Source organism: Myotis myotis, unplaced genomic scaffold, assembly GCF_014108235.1.
Source record: "Myotis myotis isolate mMyoMyo1 unplaced genomic scaffold, mMyoMyo1.p scaffold_m19_p_11, whole genome shotgun sequence".
Taxonomy (NCBI): Eukaryota; Metazoa; Chordata; class Mammalia; order Chiroptera; family Vespertilionidae; genus Myotis; species Myotis myotis.
In genome coordinates, this window is record NW_023416315.1 from 28795293 (window position 1) to 28815728 (window position 20436).

Genomic DNA, 20436 nt, shown 5'->3' on the forward strand with positions numbered 1-20436 from the left:
TATAAAAATAACATTAAAGTGTAAATATGTCAAATATGAATACATAGCTTGAACTCATTTATCAAAGAAAGACAGCAATTTTTTTCTATCTATTGAAGAGATAGTCATTTTTTTTTTTATTTACTTAAAATCTACTTTGGGAAGTGGGAGTAATTTAGGTGGGTCAGCAGAATTATGAAATAAATAATCCAATAATGAAGTTAAAATCACTTACTTGTCTACACTATTCCCAAATGCAAAATCTAAAAAAAATAATTTCTAAATTAGTATCTTTCAAATGTTTACTTAGCATTTTAAAACAATTGAGCAGTGCTGTAGAGAAAAAGTCAAGAGCACAGGTCTCTGGTTTTTGAGCAAGAATTTCAATGAATAATTCAATCCATCAAAAACAAATAAACCTTGATACCAAACCCTACATTGAAACTGTCTCTTAGATATAATGTCTTTGGTTTGTCTTAGGTTTTGTGGCAGATTTGTAAATGCAATATACTTCTCAAAACTCTGAGGACAGAATGCTTAATCAATTTATTTAACAATAGAATCCAAGTGGGAATTTTTTATCATTGAGATACTGAGTCTCAAGTACAGAAACAGATCTTTTTTTTTTTTTTTTTTTGATAGGCACATGCATTTACAAATGGAATAATAGACCAAATGAGGAGAAATATTTAGGGCAGTTTAAACCATTTGGATTCTTGGCATTAACTTCAAAGAAATGGAATAAACAAATCCTAGATCACAAGAATCTCCATCTTCCCTAGCCCTGGCGCTCAAAAGCTAGTCCTCAAAGCTTGGCCTTCTTCTGGTATCTTGCAGAGACTGTCATTGCGTTGTTTATTCCTCTTCAGAAGACCTAGTGCCAGGCTAGAGATGGAATGTAGCAGCACCTGTTAGGCCACCAAAGCCCACAGTGCGAGCTCGTGCCAATCCATAAGCAGCAGGGAGCACGCAGCCTCTGCCTTAAGAGAGGAGCTCATGGCATCCTTCCCTTCACAAGTGCCAACTCAAGTCCCCCACAGATCAGAAAGTTGAAGCAAATTAATGTCCAAAATACCACTTTGACTGACTAGCAGAGACGGTGCTCAAACCCAGGGGAATCTGACTTCAAAGCTCGGGCTCTTGCCTCTGCACTGGTTGTTCTCTAACTGTACTATGCACAGATCACGTGGAAGGCTAGTTAAAGCACAGCTTCCTGGGTCCCAACCTGGAGTAATTTCTGACTTAGTAGCTCTCATCTGGGGCAAGAATTAGCATTTGTAACCAATAGTTGTTAAGTGCTGCTGCTGCAGCTGGTTTGGGGACCACACTTGGAGAACCACTGCTTTACACTATACTCTTTTGCATCCAGAACATATCCTCCAGGCATTCCTTCTATTCTATGGGACATATAGGGATAAAGCAACAGGTTAAATGACACTTGGTGGAAACAATCATGCAAATTACATTGTTATAACTGGCCTGGTCTCTTCGAAAAGTCAAAAGTTGGGGAAACAATTTTGGAATCCATTCTAAATTAAAAGAGATTAAAGAGCCATAATAGCTCACTGTAATGACGAATCTTGACTGAATTCTGGCTTGAAAAAGCAGCTATGGAAGCCATCTCAGGGCTAGGAAAATTTGAATATGGATTACATATTCAATAATACAAATGTTACTTTTCTTAGATGTGATAATGGCATTGTGGCTCTATAGGATAATGTCATTTTAAAATTTCCAGGCCAAATTAGGAGTGAAATGTCATAATGTCTGTGACTGAAGTATTTAAATGGTTCAACGATACTTTTATTTTTCCAGTTTACATAAGGCAAAGTCTAAATGGAGGTTGGTGAATATGGCAGAATATTACTATTGAATATACATGGGCATAAACAGGTATTTAACATTCTTTCAACTTTTTCTATATTAAAAAATGTCACAATAGTTAAGGGAAAAGTCCCGATTTTGCCCTCATTTTTTTTTCTTCTTTTCTTGCTCTGTCTTTAATAATAATTTAGCTGGTTATAAAATTCTTGGTTGACTATTACTTTTCCTTAGCATTTTAAAGGTATTAGATCACTATTTTCTGACTTCCATAACTGCAGTTGGGAAGCTTGTTGTGAATCTACAAATTATTCTTTTGTAGGTAAATTTACATTTCCTCTCTATTTTAAGATAATTTTGCCTTTGATGTGGATTTTTGTTGTTATTAGTCTTATGTCTTTGGAATAATTTTGTCTGATGAATCTAAGGATTTATATCATTTACCAAATTTGGAAAATTCTCACCATTATTACTTCAAACATTATCTTCTGCCCAATTTATCTATGTTTTTCTCCCTTCAGGATTATTAAACTTACATTGAACCTTATCTTTCTAATATTTGCTTATCTCAACAGCTAATTTTCTATACCTTTCTCTCAGCTGCATTCTGGGTAATTTCTTCAAAACTCTTTTCCAATTTCATATTTTTCCCCTTGTTTTTAGAAAATCTGTTCTAGAATGTATTTTCATTTTCAAATGTATGCTTGCAAAGTGTCATGAGGAAAAGGTTTTTGTCTTTGTATCTTTTTAAATCCCTCTTTATGATGCCTGATGGTGCAGTAGCCACCTTCTAACCATAAAGCACACTAAGAATAGTAGAATAAAAGATAGTTACATTCTTGAACATTAATGACATCAATGAACTTTACACTAACCTGAAACCCTACCTTTGTACTTCTTTACCATGTGAGAAACATAAACCTCTATTTGTGTAAATCACTACAGTTGGATTTGTTACATACAAGAAATTAATTCCAATTAATAAAATATCAGAATATATTTGTTATACTTGCATATAATAACCAAAATATTAACTGCTTATTTCTGGGTGGAGAAATCATGATGATCTTTATTTCTCCTGAATATCTATCTATAGAAACGCCTAAGTAACCATTGCAACTGAATGAACAACCGAGCAGCAGGCTGTGTAGAGTGACCAGGCCAGCAGGGGGGTTAGTGAAGGGCGACCAAATGACTGAGCAGCAGGCTGTGTGGGGCAACCAGGCTGGCGGGGAGGCAGTTAGGGGTGATCAGGCAGGCAGGCAGGTGGGTGCTCAGGAACCACTGGTCCAGGATTGTGAGAGGGATGTCTGACTGCCGGCTTAGGCCCAATCCCCAGAGGCCTAAGCTGGCAGTCAGACATCACCCAAAGGGTCCCGGATTGAAGAGGGTGCAGGCTGGGCTGAATTTTGTGCACCGGGCCTCTAGTGTTTCCTATATTATCAAAAACTTATAGCCTTAATTGGTGAAACTGTGTAGTGATAGTGGTATAATAACAACTGTAGCTTACTAATTGATCCCTTTATACTGTGCTAGATACTGGGGTGAGGAATTCAGTGCAATATCTTGTTATTATTATATTATCTCATTTAATTTAATATATGTAAATGAAGATAAGAATTGCATATCCCTTTAATTTGACTAAATAAATTAAAAAATATTTGTTTCACTGTGTTGGTATTTTACTTATTGTAAATTACAGTTACTATTATTATCAAATTACCCAAAAGTTTGAGAAATTATAATTTCTTTTTTTTTTTTTTTTAAAAATACCTGTAGGTACTGTCTTGGCTGGTTTTTGCTTAAAAGGTGATCTAGGATTCCATGAGGCATCTACTTTTCCTCTGAATGCTATTGATTGAAGAATATGAGCCTTTTTATGGTTAAAAATGGTAATCATTGATCTTCTTTCTTTTTCTGTAACTTCTAATAAATGCAAAAAGTAATGTTATTGCATAGCATTATAAATAGTTATGCAGAGTAATTCAAAACAGATTTGAACATCTTCAAAAATATAGGGTGTCCCCCAAAAATGTATACACACATTTTGAATAATTATAAAGGCAGTGTTTATTAAAACACATTTTGTTTTTAAAATTGAGCTAACAACTGTTAAAGTATACATTTTGGGGGGACACCTGTATTTTTATCTGAATTACTATATGTGAACATCTTGTCAAAACTAACTTGTGAAGGGCTATCACAGTCATTCCCATAATCTTACAAGAGCCCAATATATGCCCCTCAGGTCATAGGCATGATCAACCCTAACGTCTCCCAGGCCCTTTCTAACACATCACCATGGATGACTGACATCACAACTCTGATATATCCCTCCTTCCCTCCGGGCTAAGGGAAGAGAAGGCATAAACATAGGTTTTGATAAATCCTCATTAAGAAGGTGCTGAGTAATTATTAAGAATGTTCAAACCTAGAGACAGAAATCTGTGAGTAGACAGATGGATAAAGCAGGCCTCTGAAAATGTATAACGTAATGCACTGACCATTTTTGTGGCTTATATGAATCACACATACTGGTTTATCTACAATGTTTAATGATATATTCATAAAGAAGTTATCATTGATTATATGCATTTTAATATATATGTTTACAGAATTTCAAAGTACATGATTTTTAGAACTTAAATAGATGTTAAGAGATTTAGTCCAGTTCTCTCATTTTTGAAATAAGAAATTAAGATACCAGTGGGTAAATGATTTAGACACTAGTGTCTAAAGCAGAATCCAGAGACCTAGCCTCACACTCAATTAGATGACCTTTCCAAGACAGTGGTCAAGAGGCATACATTCCTAAAGTCGGGCAGGTTTCATAGAGCAAACCTTTCAACAATCATCTTAAAACTTTCATTCACACAGAAATTTATTTTCAAAGATATTCAAGATGTTTTAAATCACTCAATTATGACTGCCTCTCAAATATTTCTCTGCAAGAAAAAGGTGTCCTTACGATTTCGGTCAAGAAACTCTACTCCTGGAAGGTGGTAGATGATATATAAACGATACAGGTTATACTGGCAAAAAGGGTTTTGGTAGAGACCTGCAAAGATGTCAGATTTCAAAATTAGTTTTATTTATCACTTGGTGAAATATGGACAATCACAGGATGCATATAAAACATAAGGACATCTTGAGCTCTGCTTCACAGACCGAACCAATATCCTCAGCAAAACCTTCCTTATTCAGAGGAGCACTTTTCCTGTCTGTTCAGTTCATTCATTCAACAAATATTTTGAGTGCTTCTTGTCTACTAGGAACTGTGCAAAATGCTGGGGACATATTGTTGGCCGAAATCTGCAATATGTGAGAAAACTTTAAACACATCCATAAGCTAATTAGTCAGGAAGAACTAGCTATCAGGGGTCTTGATGCTGTTCTTTATCAAATACAAGTATCTGTTCACTTGATTCTCTTCTTCCAGCTTCAAAAGTCACAGGGATGCCTGTGTAGAGATGGGCAGAGATGCTGGGCACTGCTCTAATAGTTTTCTTTCTCCACTGAATAACCGTTGCACATAGTTCAGAATATTAAATGCCAGTAGCAGCTTCCAATCTCAACAGGAGCAGAGATGAGCAGGTGTGGATGTTGCATCCCGTCTACCTCTGGCCAGGTGCAGGGGGCTCTGATTCCCTGTGTACAGATGCTGGGACACCTCACGAGCCATGCTGGCTAATACAGTGGCAGGGTGTGGGAGGCATGTGGGTGTAGAAGAGTTCCTGGCACTTCTGACGTCATATTCCTTAGGTATCAGCATTTGGAACATTTAAAAAAATCTTCAACTAGGAAGTTGTGAAGGTTTTATTTTAATGGAAAAGGTATTTTCCCTATTCTTATTTAGGTAGTATTAAACAGGGTTTTTCAATACAAGGTAAAATAAAACTTTTATGACTTCCAGTTGGCTATCTAGAGCTATTGAATTCTGCCTACATGCATTTTCTAAAAAAATAAAAATAAATAAATTTTTAAAAATGTACTTCTGGAAAATACATCTAGGGAGGACCACTAGATGGCAGTAGCAGAAAGAGCTCCAGTTAGTGTACAATTACTAGTCCACTCTCAACAACGAGGCTCTTTTAATGCACACATTAAACTAAGCAGCACTGCTGTAGCATCTGACTATCTATAAAATACAAGCAGGCTTGATAAAATCATGAAAATATTAAGCATTAGAAATCCACAAAAAACTGATTAACACTTTTGCAACCTAAAGATGGGAGGGCATGCTTAAAACACAATAAACTATTTAGATAAAAACTAAAAAAGTAAATCATCTGGGCATTGTCTCGGTAGTTAATCAAATGTTCTAATATTTGTTGTACAAACGTTTATGGCTAATAAAGTCATTACATATAGCTATTCCCTGGGGAAAACATGAGTTTTTTTTTTAGAAGGATTCAAGGTAGGCAATGGAAGACACCTGGTGCATCATAAACAAAAGTTTTAATACTGAGGAAAGGCATAAAAGACAATGTAGAATGACAAAAAAGAAAAATTAAAGAAAGAAAATATGTATGTATTGGGAGTTAATGAGAGGAAAAAATGGAATTTTCAAGATTTCTTAAGTGAGGGCAAAACTGGCTTGAATTTTCATCTTAAAAGAGAAGGAATTTAAAGTGGTAACAAATAATTATAACTACAGGACAGGGAATAGAATGGATGTATATTAAGCCAGTAATAAGCACAGATTTAATAAGATCCACAGGGATCATGTATTGTAGTTTGAGCCAGAAAGAGAATAGAAAAAGGACACCCTTTAAGGACATAAAAGCGAAACACAATTGTTTTTATTTTTTTTTTATTTTATTTTTATTTTTTAAAATATATTTTATTGATTTTTTACAGAGAAGAAGGGAGAGGGATAGAGAGTTAGAAACATCAATGAGAGAGATCAGCCGCCTCCTGCACGCCCCCCAGTGGGGATTTGCCGGCAACCAAGGTACATGCCCTTGACCAGAATCGAACCTGGGACCCTTGAGTCCGCAGGCCGACGCTCTATCCACTGAGCCAAACCGGTTCGGCCACAATTGTTTTTAATGAGAGTTTAGGAGGGAGAAAAAGTCACATATTCTTTAGTGCAAAAGTCTTCTCTGGTTCCTATCTTGGAGAATCATATCTGACACCTTGTAATCCTCTCATTCATTATAGCAGCTGAGAGCAGAATTGGCCTTTGCATATGAAGTTAATGGAAGACGTACCAACATCTTCCAGTGACATTACTTCCGTATACCTTGCATATATTCTTTTCCCTCTGAGCACATTACCATATCATCTCTTTATTTTATTTTAAAAATATATATTTTTTTTATTGATTTCAGAGAAAAAAGGAGAGGGAGAGAGAGAAAGAAACATTAATGACAGAGACTCATTGATCAGCTGACTCCTGCATGCCCCCTACTGGGGATCCAGGTGGCAACAGGGCATGTTCCCCAACCATTGAGCCACAATGGCTTGGCTACCATTTCATTTCTTTTCTTGGCTTTTTCTCCTAGTGCTTAGTTAAGTAGCATCTTTATGTAAACATGAAAAAAAAAAACAAAACAAAAAAACAAACCCACTTCTGGCTTCAGATTTGGATTTACTGCTATTACATTAGTTTAAGAAAATGTCTCAATACTAAAAATCCGATGTGCTTATTATGGTTCCACATTCATCTCATCCTAAAATAAGAGCTAAGTGACAGTAAGTCTGAAAACTCTGCTATTAAGCCCACGCTCTGCTTGAATTAACTTTAAAAAAATAAATAAAATTAAATAATTTGAAAGGCATTTCATCTTTATTCTTCACTTTTTCCTTAGGTCTTCAATTTTAGAAGGAAGCAATCTTATTTTTAACTGTCTTTTCTTTTTTTCTTCTCCTTCTATACTTTTAAGCATTTCACATTTTGGATTTATGAGTTTTGGATTGATGTTACTAAAATTACCATAAATTAAGTTTCTAAGATATGAAACTGGTTTCCTGTGTCTGAAAGTTCTAAAAGCCTTCCGTGATGTATGGGGTACATTCCTTTAGAAAGTATGAAGCAAAATTGCTTACACTTTCACTTTCAATAGGTTAATACTAGTTAATCCGCCTTCCCTCTAGGCTACTTATAGAGTACACCTCAGTGGCGCCAGCACTGTCTTGCTTATCTTAATTTGGGATTCTGAGTCTAAGCAATTTACATTCACACAATATATCAAAATGTCTCTACTACCTTACTGCACACACTTGAGTTACATGAGTCATATGTGTGAATATACTTATTATTGAAACAGAAGAGAAAAAAAAAGTCGTCTAATTAATTGGCTTCAGTGAACGTGCTTAAACTTTTAAAAGAAAATTTAAAATCATAATTTAAATGAACCCAAATGTATTTAAGACCACCTTTGAAGGAAGTTGATGTAATTAATAATGTACCAACCTATCTGTTTTGACACATGGGGAAAATGATAGAGAGAAGCTGAAAGCAGTTGTATTGTGTGCCTACACAGAACAGCCATGGAGGAAGTTCAGATGCCAGTGATCAGACACCAAGATTTTAAGGTTCTGGCTCAAGGTTACTTAGTAAGGTCATCATCTCCATGATCATCACCATCTTATTTTAACTAAACTCTGTGGCCACTGAATACCGCTAAAGCAGGATCTGAACCAGGGGTCCTCAAACTTTTTAAACAGGGAGCCAGTTCACTGTCCCTCAGACCGTTGGAGGGCCAGACTATAGTTTAAAAAAAACTATGAACAAATTCCTATGCACACTGCACATACCTTATTTTGAAGTAAAAAAACCAAAACGGGAACAAATACAATATTTGTATTTGCATGTGGCCCGCGGGCCGTAGTTTGAGGACCCCTGGTAGTGCCGAACACAGTGGAGGGGTCAGGATATTTTCTTCTTCAGGACATACAGCAGTGAAAAACCCAGCTGGCTCTTATTAGTGGGGGACTGTCCTGTTTTGTTATTGGGGGGGTGGGCCTACCTTGAAGGCAACTTCAGGTAAAAGAGGTCTAAATGAAGAGACCTCTGCGATCGCAGTCCCACCCTGATCTCTGAGTACCCCCCACCCTGATCTCTGAGTACCCCTCCTCATTCCCTGGCTGTTTGCCCAATGAGGAGCGGGAGAAAACGCTGAAGAACAGAACCTGTGGGAAATGAAGACCCTATGTTGAAAAGGGCACTCTCTGTTTTCAATGGTGAATCCTTATAGCTCTGCTAAGAAGCAAGTCTTAAACATTATGCAATGCCGGCATCTAAGTATCCTCTCCAATAGTGAAGCTAATGAAACAGAGAAAATTGGAGAGACATGCGGAGACTGAAAGTTTAAGAGCACAAATACGTAAGGACTTTCTTGCTGTTGGTGTTATGTTCCCTCTGTGCCAGGAGAAAAGCAGGGGCCTGAAAGTGAGTGAATGTCATCAGCCAGGAAGTGTGCCCTTGACACAGGCAGAGCCTGCTGTAGGAGCGTGGAGCTGGGAAGGGAAGAGGAAAATGGAGCTGGGGAAAGAGGGCGTGGAAAGGTAGACCGCCTGGAGAGAAGAGGTGGGGCCCTCCTGACTTAGCTAGGAAGTCAGGAATCCAGTTTCCAGGACCTCACACTCTGCTGCTGGTTTCAGGCCTCCCTGAAGTTCCCAGGCGTGGGTCTCCTGGGCCATCTCTTGGCAGTTCTCCTCAGAAATGCCAGTGGAGGGTGCATGCTGAAATGGATTAGAGGTTTACCTTCAGGCAGTCTTCTCACCCTCGGAAGAACTTGCACTTGAAGTGGAGTAATAACACTTTAGCATTTTATATGGTTTTACAACTTGGAAAGACAAAAAATTTAAACATTTCAAAATACATGAACTTCTCATAGCTAATGAGCTGAATCTAATCTGTGATTGCAAACGAGATTTATAGAAAATCTGAGGACATTACTGCACAAATACAGTTATCAGTTTAGTAAATGCAAATATTTTTTCCCATATAATTTCTTGAATGAAAATGGGGCAAATGCTCAAAATGTGCAAACTTGCTCCCAAGAGTTTTTAAAAAATGCTTTTTATTTGTTAATTGGGCACAGCATTTTCTCCATTTTAAAATATGATTCCACTACAAGATTCTCAGTTGGAATGATTACAGTTCTAGAACTTGAATTCCATCATTATGATTTCGAGTAGAGGTCTCTTAAGCTGTTGTGATAGGTAATACTATGGACATTGTATTACCAGGTTGAGAAAAGGTACTCCTTCGCCACACTCAGGACTGACACAGTTCAGTGTTCAAATACACACTCCACAGACAAGCCGCCCGGGGCTGTGGAGACCCCCTCATTCCTGGGGCCGGCACATTATCTTGTTGACTCTGACCGGGGAAACCTTAATGGCTAACCTCCAAATTCCATATTGTAAAATAAGTTTGCTTAGACTGAGTTCTTACCTTGAGCAAATTATCCAATTAGTTTTGAATCAAGCCCTTTCAACTCCAAGAAATACTTAGCCTGGGAGTCATAAAACTGCAAGTTCCATAAAGGTCCAGAGAAGGTCTTTTCTGTTCACTTTTGTGTCCCCATCTAGCAGAGTGCCACATTGTGATACATGATAAATATTCATTGAATCGTCATTTAACAAATGAATAAGTGATAAATATTTGTTGAATGAATGAATAAATAATAATGGGGGGAAAAACGAGGCATAATTGTAAGTTTCAGCATTTCTTAGTAGTTTGTTTAAAGCTCTGAGCCTTGTATTTTCACCACTAAAGAGGGAATATTTCTAATTATGTCAAAGGATTTCTGCGAAGATTTGAATCAGAATATTCTAAGAAAGCATTTTCTCAACAGGAAAGACATTCAATATGTTATTATAATGATTATTATTTAAAAGGTCAGTTATATTTTTAATTTATTTACTATTCAGCAGAATTTCTAAATTGGGCATCTTAACCCATTATCTAATTAACAAATCCACAATAAAGTAATTTTTGTTTTTGTTGCTACTTCAAAATAGCATTAATGTCAAAAAATGCTTTTTAAGCCGAAACCGGTTTGGCTCAGTGGATAGAGCGTCAGCCTGCGGACTGAAAGGTCCCAGGTTCGATTCCGGTCAAGGGCATGTACCTGGGTTGCGGGCACATCCCCAGTGGGAAATGTGCAGGAGGCGGCTGATCGACGTTTCTCTCTCATCGATGTTTCTGACTCTCTCTCTCTCCCTTCCTCTCTGTGAAAAATCAATAAAAAATATATTTTAAAAAAATGCTTTTTTAAAAAAATAGCTTTTACGGAAATAGCTGAATAGTCGAAGCAATCCTGAGAAGTGGCTATTAGCCCATTTTATAGAAAAGTGAAGATAAGTGAGAATTCCGGGTCTAGCATGACCAGTCTTTTAATCACAAAAGCATTTGTTCAGCACAGAAGGGCCAGATAATTCAAACTTGCAAGCAAATTCTGAGTCTTTCACAGACCTTCTCACATCACAAAAGTAAGCATGAAATTGCCATGAACTTGGTGTAATCTTAACATTTGGGTTTAAAGAATTCACTTATAAGCACATGAATCATTTCTCCTAAATACAGCACATATAACTGATTAACACTGAAAATATATGAAAACTTTGATCACTATTAATGTATTGATCTGATTAGAACCTCCACCATCAATATCAGTTTACACGTATTCAAAATACTATCTCAGACAATTTTGAGAAATGAATGGAAAATGAATAGGAGAGAAACAACATTCATTTCACGACATTATTTTAAAAAGTTTTCAAACTCTAAAGTTTGAAAACCCATTCATTGTTCTGAGCGTCTTTTCCCTCAGCATATCTAGAACCGTTTGGCCTGTAATGCGATTGTGTATGGGTTTATTTACCCTCCAATACTATAAGCTTATTGAGAGTAGGAACCGTGTATTATTTGTTTTTCCAATCTATTTCATACTTATGCTTCCTTCCAATACTGAGGCCAGTTTCTTGCTGGGTGTGATTCAGTATTCATGAATGAAGTTTGCTGTTCACCCAGTTAAAGCTTAAATACAAATTTACTTTGGGGTGGGGGGTCAGCTTTATGAATGTAATTCATCCACTTTAAGTATACATAATTCATGCTTTTTAGTATACTCACAGAGCTGGGCAACCATCACCACAGTCAATTTTAGAGCATGTTCATCATCACAAAAAGAAACCCCACACCCCTACTTCTTTAGCTGTCACATCCCAGTCCCCTCATGCCCCTGCCCTGGGAAAACACTGATCAATTTTAAAATAGTTCCCTGTCAGTATTGCTTTCTTGATAGATGGCCATGTCATATAAATGGAATCATATAATATGTGCTAAAACTTACTTCTGAGCTAAAACCCAAACCACTGATGTAAATGTGTAAAACATCTTTTGTCACTTTCATTTGGCATGCCATATAATTCCACAAAAAATTTTTTTCCTACCTATTATTCTTTCCAAAACATATTTTTAAAAGGAACAAGATCTAGTCTTGTTTTCAGGAATATCTAAGTATTTTAGTTATTGATCTAATTTAAATAAGAAAATTTAAAAATGTCCTGTGTTTTACTATTTTAACTTATAGCCATATAAAAGTGCAAATTAATACTTAGGATCTTCAGATTTAGCATTCCCTTTAATTCCTTCACTGTTGCATCGATGTTTGTTAACTCATTGTGGTGCAGCAGGAGTATATGCAACGAAGGCAAATAGTGCAGGCCTAAAAAAAATTTTTTACAAGACTTTAAATACTTTTAATGCCAATTAAACACGCTAAAAGAATACATTACAGCTGGTGAAAGAATTATTATCAATAATATTATGAATTACCATTAAGAATAGAACAAAGCATAAGAATTCAATTAATTGCGTATAAAGTGGTAATGTAGAATCAATTTCTTTTCAGTGTTTTTGTTTTACAGCTTTTTTTCTGTAGTAATGATTTATTTTATTTTAGAAGGGTTATTTTCTTTAATTTTCTTTTTTGTTTTGTCCTATTTTGCCAATGTTACTTAGATTTATAAATGCCAATCAAGGGAATACTCATTCAATTCAATATCTTTCCCCAAAGGTGAAGGGATTAGTCAAAGAACATATATGCATAACCCATTGACACAGACAACCTATGGTGATGGTCAGAGGGAAGGGTGGGGTGTAGGGGCTGGATGGAGAAGGAACATGAGGGGAATGGGAACATCTATAATAGGGCCAACAATAAAAATAACCCCTCCCAAAATATTTTCTTTACACTATACAGAACCAAATATTCGTATCATTTTTGTTGATTCTAAATTTGTGATAGCCACATCATACCTTAATTGGCAAACTTTTCTTCCTTCATGGGACATGGTAGATATTAAAATTTGACATTTTGATTCTATTATAATAATATTAAAGAAAAATGTTTTGTGTTGTACCTCTTCATATTTCATGAACATAGTACATCATGTACTTTTATACCTGGTTTGAAATTGTCAGTTTAGAGATTGTTGCACATATAAAATTAATTCATAATGAAAAAATTTGACTGGTAAAAATTACAACCAATAAAAAACATTAAGACTATTTATAAAGTTGTTATATTTATAAATGCTCCCAAATATTGTTAAAATGTGTTTCCATGGTATATAGTTTGTGTCCAACTGTGCAATAAAATGGCAAAATTTCTGTTAAAAATATTCATTTACCTTTTGAATATCAAGACACAAGACAAGATTGCATTAAAACTAGAGCACGGCCTGACGACTCAAGGGTCCCAGGTTTGATTCCGGTCAAGGGCATGTACCTTGGTTGCGGGCACATACCCAGTAGGGAGTGTGCAGGAGGCAGCTGATCGGTGTTTCTCTCTCATCAATGTTTCTAACTCTCTTTCCCTCACCCTTCCTCTCTGTAAAAAATCAATAAAATATATATATATTTTTAAAAACTGTAATTAAAAGAACATTTCTTGAAATGTATATAATGCTAAAAATTAATAGATTCCATCATATATTTTCAACAGGAATGTTAAAACAGATTTTTGCATGCCATTAGCAATGGCAAAGTTAAAAGTTATTACTTAACTGAAAATTCATTCAATCAATAGAGAAAATTTAGACATACCTTCTATTTCAATAATTGCATTGTTGTTTAGATACAATTCTGTCAGACAATAGTTTCTAGTTAGAAATGTTATTTCATGGAGCTGAAAATGAGAGTTAGAGAACAATTTACTTTCTACAATAATTATATATCCATATGCATATAAAATTATAGTAAGACTAAAGCCCCGGTGCCTGGCCAGTGATCAGGGCCGATCGGGGCCTTCTGGCTGCTGGCTGGAGCCTTCCCCTTGTGGTCAGCACATGTCATAGCGAGCGACTGAACTCCTGAGGGGACACTTTGCATATTAGGCTTTTATCTATGTAGATCATAGAAATTAGATGTTTACTGTTATTTTTAATTATTTGTGACCTTTGGTCTGGGCTATGAATTTACATCTCGATGGTCTTTGAGGACAGTGTGGTATAAAGGATGTTTTTAGATAATTTAATATAAACCCCTCTTACCATATCTCAACACTTGCATGGTTTCCAAAGCTTCTGTAAAAGGGCCCTACTTAGACATTTTGCTCTAAAAATATTTCTCACATTCTTTCCCATACAGACTCATTGGATCTGGAAAGTATAGATATTTGGAGTGCTAGTATTAAGGTAGTGTTATATTCTAGATGAGTTGGTCAGAGTAGACCTTAAAGACGAGGTAATATTTGAACAAACTCTTTTTTAAAATACGTTTTTATTGATTTCAGAGAGAAGAGGGGAGAGGGAGAGACGAATAGAAACATCAAGAGAGAGAATCATTGATTGGCTGCCTTCTGCTGGGATGGAGTCCGCTACCCAGGCATATGCCCTGACTAGGAATTGAACCGTGACCTCAGTGCTCAACCACTGAGCCACACTGGCCGGGCTTGAACAAACTCTTTTTTTTTTTTTTAAATATATTTTATTGATTTTTTACAGAGAAGAAGGGAGAGGGATAGAAAGTCAGAAACATCGATGAGAGAGATCAATCAGCTGCCTCCTGCACGCCCCACAGTGGGGACATGCCTGCAACCAAGGTACATGCCCTTGACCAGAATCGAACCCGGGACCCTTGAGTCCGCAGGCCGACGCTCTATCCACTGAGCCAAACCGGTTCGACTGAACAAACTCTTGATGAAGGGGCATGTAAGAGGAGCACCTGGGGTCTAGCCAGTGCACAGGCCAGGGACAGTACAGTGCCTGGTGTGGCTGGATCCGAGTGAGCCAGGAAGTGAAGGTGAGGAATGAGGTCAGATGTCATCAGGGTCTACTTGTGTGGGGCCTTGAGGGTTCGTGTAAGAAGTTGGCTGAAATTAACAGGAAATCATTGGAGGTTTGGAGGAGAGGAATGACATGTTTTGACTTAGGCTTCTATAGATCACTATGTCCACTGAATTGGGTGGGCAATCTCTCCCCAAGGGGCATTTGTGAATGTCTAGAAATATTTTAAGTTGTCACTTCTGGGGGGAAGTTTTCTAGATGCAGCAGATAGAGGCCAGCGATGCTACTAAACATTCAAAAATGCATAGAACAGCCCCCACAATCAAGAATCATCCAGTTCGAAAAGTCAGTGGTACTAAGGTTAAAACCTAGGAGCAAAGAACTATAGATCAGTGATTAAACAACACGATGAAATTCTGAAAAATTCTATAATCATGTGATATTTAAAAGGATCTATTACTGTATACTGGAATAACGGAATTACATTATTCCTTAAATTTACATAAAACTAAGTATTAGTTGGGGAGAATTTTAACAATATACAAAATTACATAGGAAAAAACAAAAGAAAAATTGCAATACATTTCCAAGATTCCTAAATTTATTTTCATGGTTTTCCTATCCAGTTAATCAAAAAAAGTTCATGTGTAGCTTGGTTTAAAGTATGTACAATACTTAAAAATACAATCTATACTATAAAAATGTATTACAAATATTTTATTCAGTATAAGCAGACTTTTATTCTCATGTTTTCCCTTCTTTATTCCATGTTACTAAAATTTTTGTATAAGCTCTTTTCCAAAAATAGGTTACATTCCTGAGATAAATCATTTTTAAGAATCCAAATACATAGTGCACATATCTATGAATTTCATAACCATGCATTGAGATCTTATTTAGGTTATTTACCTTGATTTACTTTTTTGAGGAGGTTTTAAATATTTGGCAAAATATGATTCTTTTAACAAAGTTGACATGAGGGATATAATTAATGTTGCCCTGAGGTAACAGAAACACACACGTACCCAAATTATATGGAATGCACGCTAGTTCGTTTTATTCATTCACAGGTCTTATACTCTACCATGGGGTTTGTGCTGCTCTAAATGGTTTTTTTGAACAAGGTAGGGTATGTATAAATAAACAATTAAAATATGTATACCCAAACCTGATTAAAGGAACCAACTAAAATTCATGATACAAAGCTCAGAAAACTACCTGAAAATGAATTCTTTGAAAATACTTAAAACAGCACATTAAAAATAAGTATTTCAATTTTAAAATTGTGGTTTACTAGTCTTGAACACCAATATTCCTTCCTAAAACACATAAGTTTCTGCTCACTAGCAAATTTTCAATATGTACTAATGTCTGGGAGATGAGAAACAACATCATAATGGCGTAGAAGAATAAGCTCAGGATCTTTTTTTAAGGCAATTTTGTTTACTTCAGTCCAGTCATTCTCTAGTCAGCTTGCGTGGAAAATGTTATAAATAAGTATTTCAATTATTTTTCAGATAATGAAGTTTATAAGCAATGACTTTGCTAGAAGAGGTATTTTCATTTAAATTTAGTTTGTAAACTTTGTCAACTGGTTTTTGCTACAGGGAAGAAACTCAGATTCCATTTTGGACAGCTGCATGGTAAGGCATTATGCCGTGTTTTTTTGTTTGTTTGTTTGTTTGTTTGCTTTTTTAATCAAAAGCTTATTCTAATCTGAGACAAATTAAACTACCAAAGTACTGCTGGTTCTTCCAGAAATAGAAAAATACTAGCACTGTGCTAGCAATATTACAGGCTTATTATTAAATATCTGAAAAAATTTTTGAGGTAATGAACCAGAACACAACTTAACTGTAGTCTAAAAGACAAATAAATCACTTAGATCAATTGTCTAAGCAGACTCAACTTCTTATGAAAAGTTGGAAGGGATAAACTGTGGACCAAAAATTGCCTCACTCAGGCCCACTAGATTAGAAGATGGGCCATGGAAGGGAGTCCTGAGATGGCCTGAGTGCAGCTGTCTCCCACTTATCAAACCAGGCGAGGTTAGAAAAATGTGACCCATAAAGGGAGGAGGCGCAGAACTAGTGAATATCTATGCAGTATGAGGGGGAAACCAGCCCTCAGAGAGCATAATGAAGGAACCAGAGTCACCTGAGCAAACCTAGGCAAGTTGGGGCATTGGAGGTCCTTAGAAACAACCTGTACCAATTTAGTTTGCTAGTCCAGGGTCAGACCAGAAGTGTTTATCATCCACTAGATACTAAAGGGGAGAAGTATTCACCCTTTTAGTATGCAGGGCTCCAAGCATAGCAGGCTACAGTCATTGCCTCCCAAGACAACTGCTTTCTCTCATTCCACTCCACACAGTTTGCAAATGCAATGTCCTCACCAGCCACTCTCTCTGCACTTCCTGTTTTTATCACTAGAACAGGTACCATCACATTTATTGTTAAACTAGAGGCCCGGCACATAAAATTGTATGGTATGGTCCCTAGGCCTAGCCTTTGATCAGGGCCATCTTCCCTGGCTTCCGGCAGCCGGTCTTGCCCCCCCCGCTGCCACCCACCGGGTTCCCAGTTTGCCATCAGGCAATGGGAGCCTAACGGCTGGGGGAGGGAGGGACCGAGAGGTCAGCTGGTCCCGCCCACTCATGGCCCCAACCCTGCCGTGTGTTGGCCTCTGTGTGTGGGGCAACCAGCAGTGTAGGGGCCTTGGCCTGGCACCTCACACATCCCCTGTCACCCACCCCAGTTTCCCATTCGCCATGTGGTGATCAGAGCCTGCGGGCCGGGGGAGGGGCCAAGAGGTCGGCCATTCCACCTACTCACCAGTCCTGCCCTTCCCACCACCACCCACCCTGGCTCCCCGTTTGCCATCCGGCAATCAGAGCCTGCTGGCTGGGCTGGGGGGAGGGACCAAGAGGTGGTCAGTGCACCTCATAGTGACTGGTTGGGCGGTCATTCTGGTCATTCTGCCATTATGGTCACTGGGCTTTTATTATTTAGGATTCTACCAATGGCCTAAATGTAAGTACAGAAGAAGCTGTACCAGATAGGATGCTACTGGCTCCAAGTAACTCCTAAGCTCAACTCACACTGGCACGTAAATTAGAACATATATTTATGTCACACACCAAGAAGTCCAGGGCTTGTGAGAGCCTCAGCCTCTTAGTCTCTCAGTGATTCTCTGGGCTCAGCTTTTCTCTCAATGTTGGATCCATTCTCAAGTTAGCAGGATGATTCCTGGCTTCACATCCAGGCAAGAAGATATCCAGAGGAAGCAAAGGCCTCCGAGGAAGTACTATCATAGCTAATATGCCCATTAAAGTTTTGGATCTTGAAAAAATTTTTTAATTTTTCATGAAGTGTGGTAACTTAGCAACCAGTAAGTTATTGATCAATAAGAAAACTCACAACAACTTATTCACTTACCCACAACCACTTAAAACTTATTTTGGGTATGCTCTCCTTTCAGTGTTATGTGGGCTAAAAAAGTATTTTTTAAAAATATTTTTAATTGATTTTAGGGAGAGAGGGAAAGAGAGAGGGAGAGATAGAAACATCGATAAGAGAGAAACATGAGAAAGAAACATCAATCAGTTGCCTCCTGCACGTCCCCTGCTGGGGATCGAGCCCGCAACCTAGGCATGTCCCCTGACTGGGAGTTGAGCTTGTGACCTCCTGGTGCATAGGTCTAAAAACAAAATTAAGTGATGGTGATTTTGGAAATAATATAGCTAGTTTGTTGAACATAAAGAATCAAGTACAAGAAATGAATACTGCCTGTTGTTACATCCCTTCCCTACCAATCCCCCTTCAAAAACAAAAGAGAGTAAAACAGTTGACAGTATACATAATCCCTTCGTATGTACATAACGTATCTGCCAGTCAACTGCATGAACATTCAATGACTGGTTGGAAGTTGGATGGTGTCCACTACCAGAACTCCAAAAAATATTACAAAGTTTCTAATCACCTCTCTCTTTAGACCTATTGCCAACAGCTGTACATGTTCTTCCCTTTAAAACTGAACGCCACAAGGAGCACACATGAGAAACAAAGATTAGTCACTTCTGCCATGCCCTGTGATTTCCATCTTTTTCTCACCAGAGGTCGTCCACTGTGACCCAGGATGGTTTTTGGCAGAGTGCTATAAAGCGTTTTGAACTTGTGCGCCCTTAAGTAGTGCAAGTACTTTCCATTTCAGTCGTTAGCTGGCTGGGTCTCAGAGCTATTTGTGTTTGTTCTTCTAGAAATTATTTCAAGCTTATGAGACTTGTGCTTACACTTAATACTAGGAGCTCTTTCATTTTCCATTTACTTGGTTGTAAAAAAGACTGAAGATACAATGTGATATTGAAATACTTTCATGAACATGGCTGCTTCAAGATTCAATGCTGTGAGTCTGGACTACTGCTTGATAAGCACACTATTGCTTAAAACTCAAGAAACCTTTTTTTATTTAGCTGGCATTTGAAAGTCTAAATTCAAAATGCTAAGATGGTATAATGGATTTACAATGAGTAAAATGAAAGCTGCTGGAAACTCAAATTTTTGAAAGTTGAGGATAACCAACTACTGACCAGCTAACTGTAATGACTGGGTCTGCATTTTGGTTCAGTCCTGCTCTTTGACTTGGAGATGGCTTAGAGCCCCCCAGGCTCCCACTCTGGGGGAGGTGGTGGCCTCCTAAATGCTAGCCTCTAAGAGAAGATATAGGGGCCACACTCAGTGACCTTGAAGGGTGTCCCTGCAGCTGGGGACATGATAGCTTAGTGTGTGGCACTTACTGAGGAGGCTAGATCAGCATGGGTAGCAACTGGGGGGTAACTCCCCCCGCTTAGCCCCTGATAGCAGGACAAAGGTGTGTGAGCCCCGGGAACTGCATGGGAGACGGTTGTAGAAATATTGATCTGGGGCAGGATAAAAGAGACCCTGCCCAAGAGGGTGCATTGTCAAGGCCAGGAGACATTCAGTTGTAAGTACCACTGGGATAAGTGGTGAGGGGCGGTCAGAAGTGGCTAGCAGAGAGGAATTACAGTTGGAGTAACCTAGTAGGGAAGCTTCTCAATAACCCATTAAGAGAAAAAACTCAATATTTTTTTAGTACCAAAGGGTGCAAACCAAATAACTTTCTCCCTTGCGTTTCCTCTACCTCCACATCTCCCCATTCCTAGAGATTCCATACCAATTATGGAGAAGATTGGGGTGAAGGTGAGAAGGAATGAAAACCCATCACACCTCCTTAAGCTGACAAAGAAGGCAGGTGGCACTCTGGCACCAGGCTTATGGATATGGGAGAAAAGGTGAGGGGATATTTCATTTATGAATGAAGATCAAAAGTTGATTAATATATTCTCCTAGACATTCTTATTTCTGAACT

General features: G+C 37.7%; 1 protein-coding gene and 1 long non-coding RNA gene across 2 annotated transcripts in view; one reads left to right on the top strand and one right to left on the bottom strand.

Annotated features, from left to right (window-relative positions):
• Positions 1-20436, bottom strand: part of LRRC72 (leucine rich repeat containing 72) — a 31809-nt gene that overhangs the window by 995 nt on the left and 10378 nt on the right. The window contains exons 4-8 of the mRNA XM_036328003.1: positions 13868-13949; positions 12375-12485; positions 4769-4858; positions 3574-3726; positions 215-242 (exon numbers count right to left, since the gene is read on the bottom strand). Of these exons, the coding sequence (XP_036183896.1) occupies positions 215-242; positions 3574-3726; positions 4769-4858; positions 12375-12485; positions 13868-13949 (464 nt within the window). The remainder of the gene's footprint in view (positions 1-214; positions 243-3573; positions 3727-4768; positions 4859-12374; positions 12486-13867; positions 13950-20436) is intronic.
• LOC118666163 lies at positions 65-20322 on the top strand. Its single transcript, XR_004970878.1, has 3 exons — positions 65-1872; positions 3580-3692; positions 20231-20322. It is a non-coding gene; the product is annotated as an uncharacterized LOC118666163 (long non-coding RNA).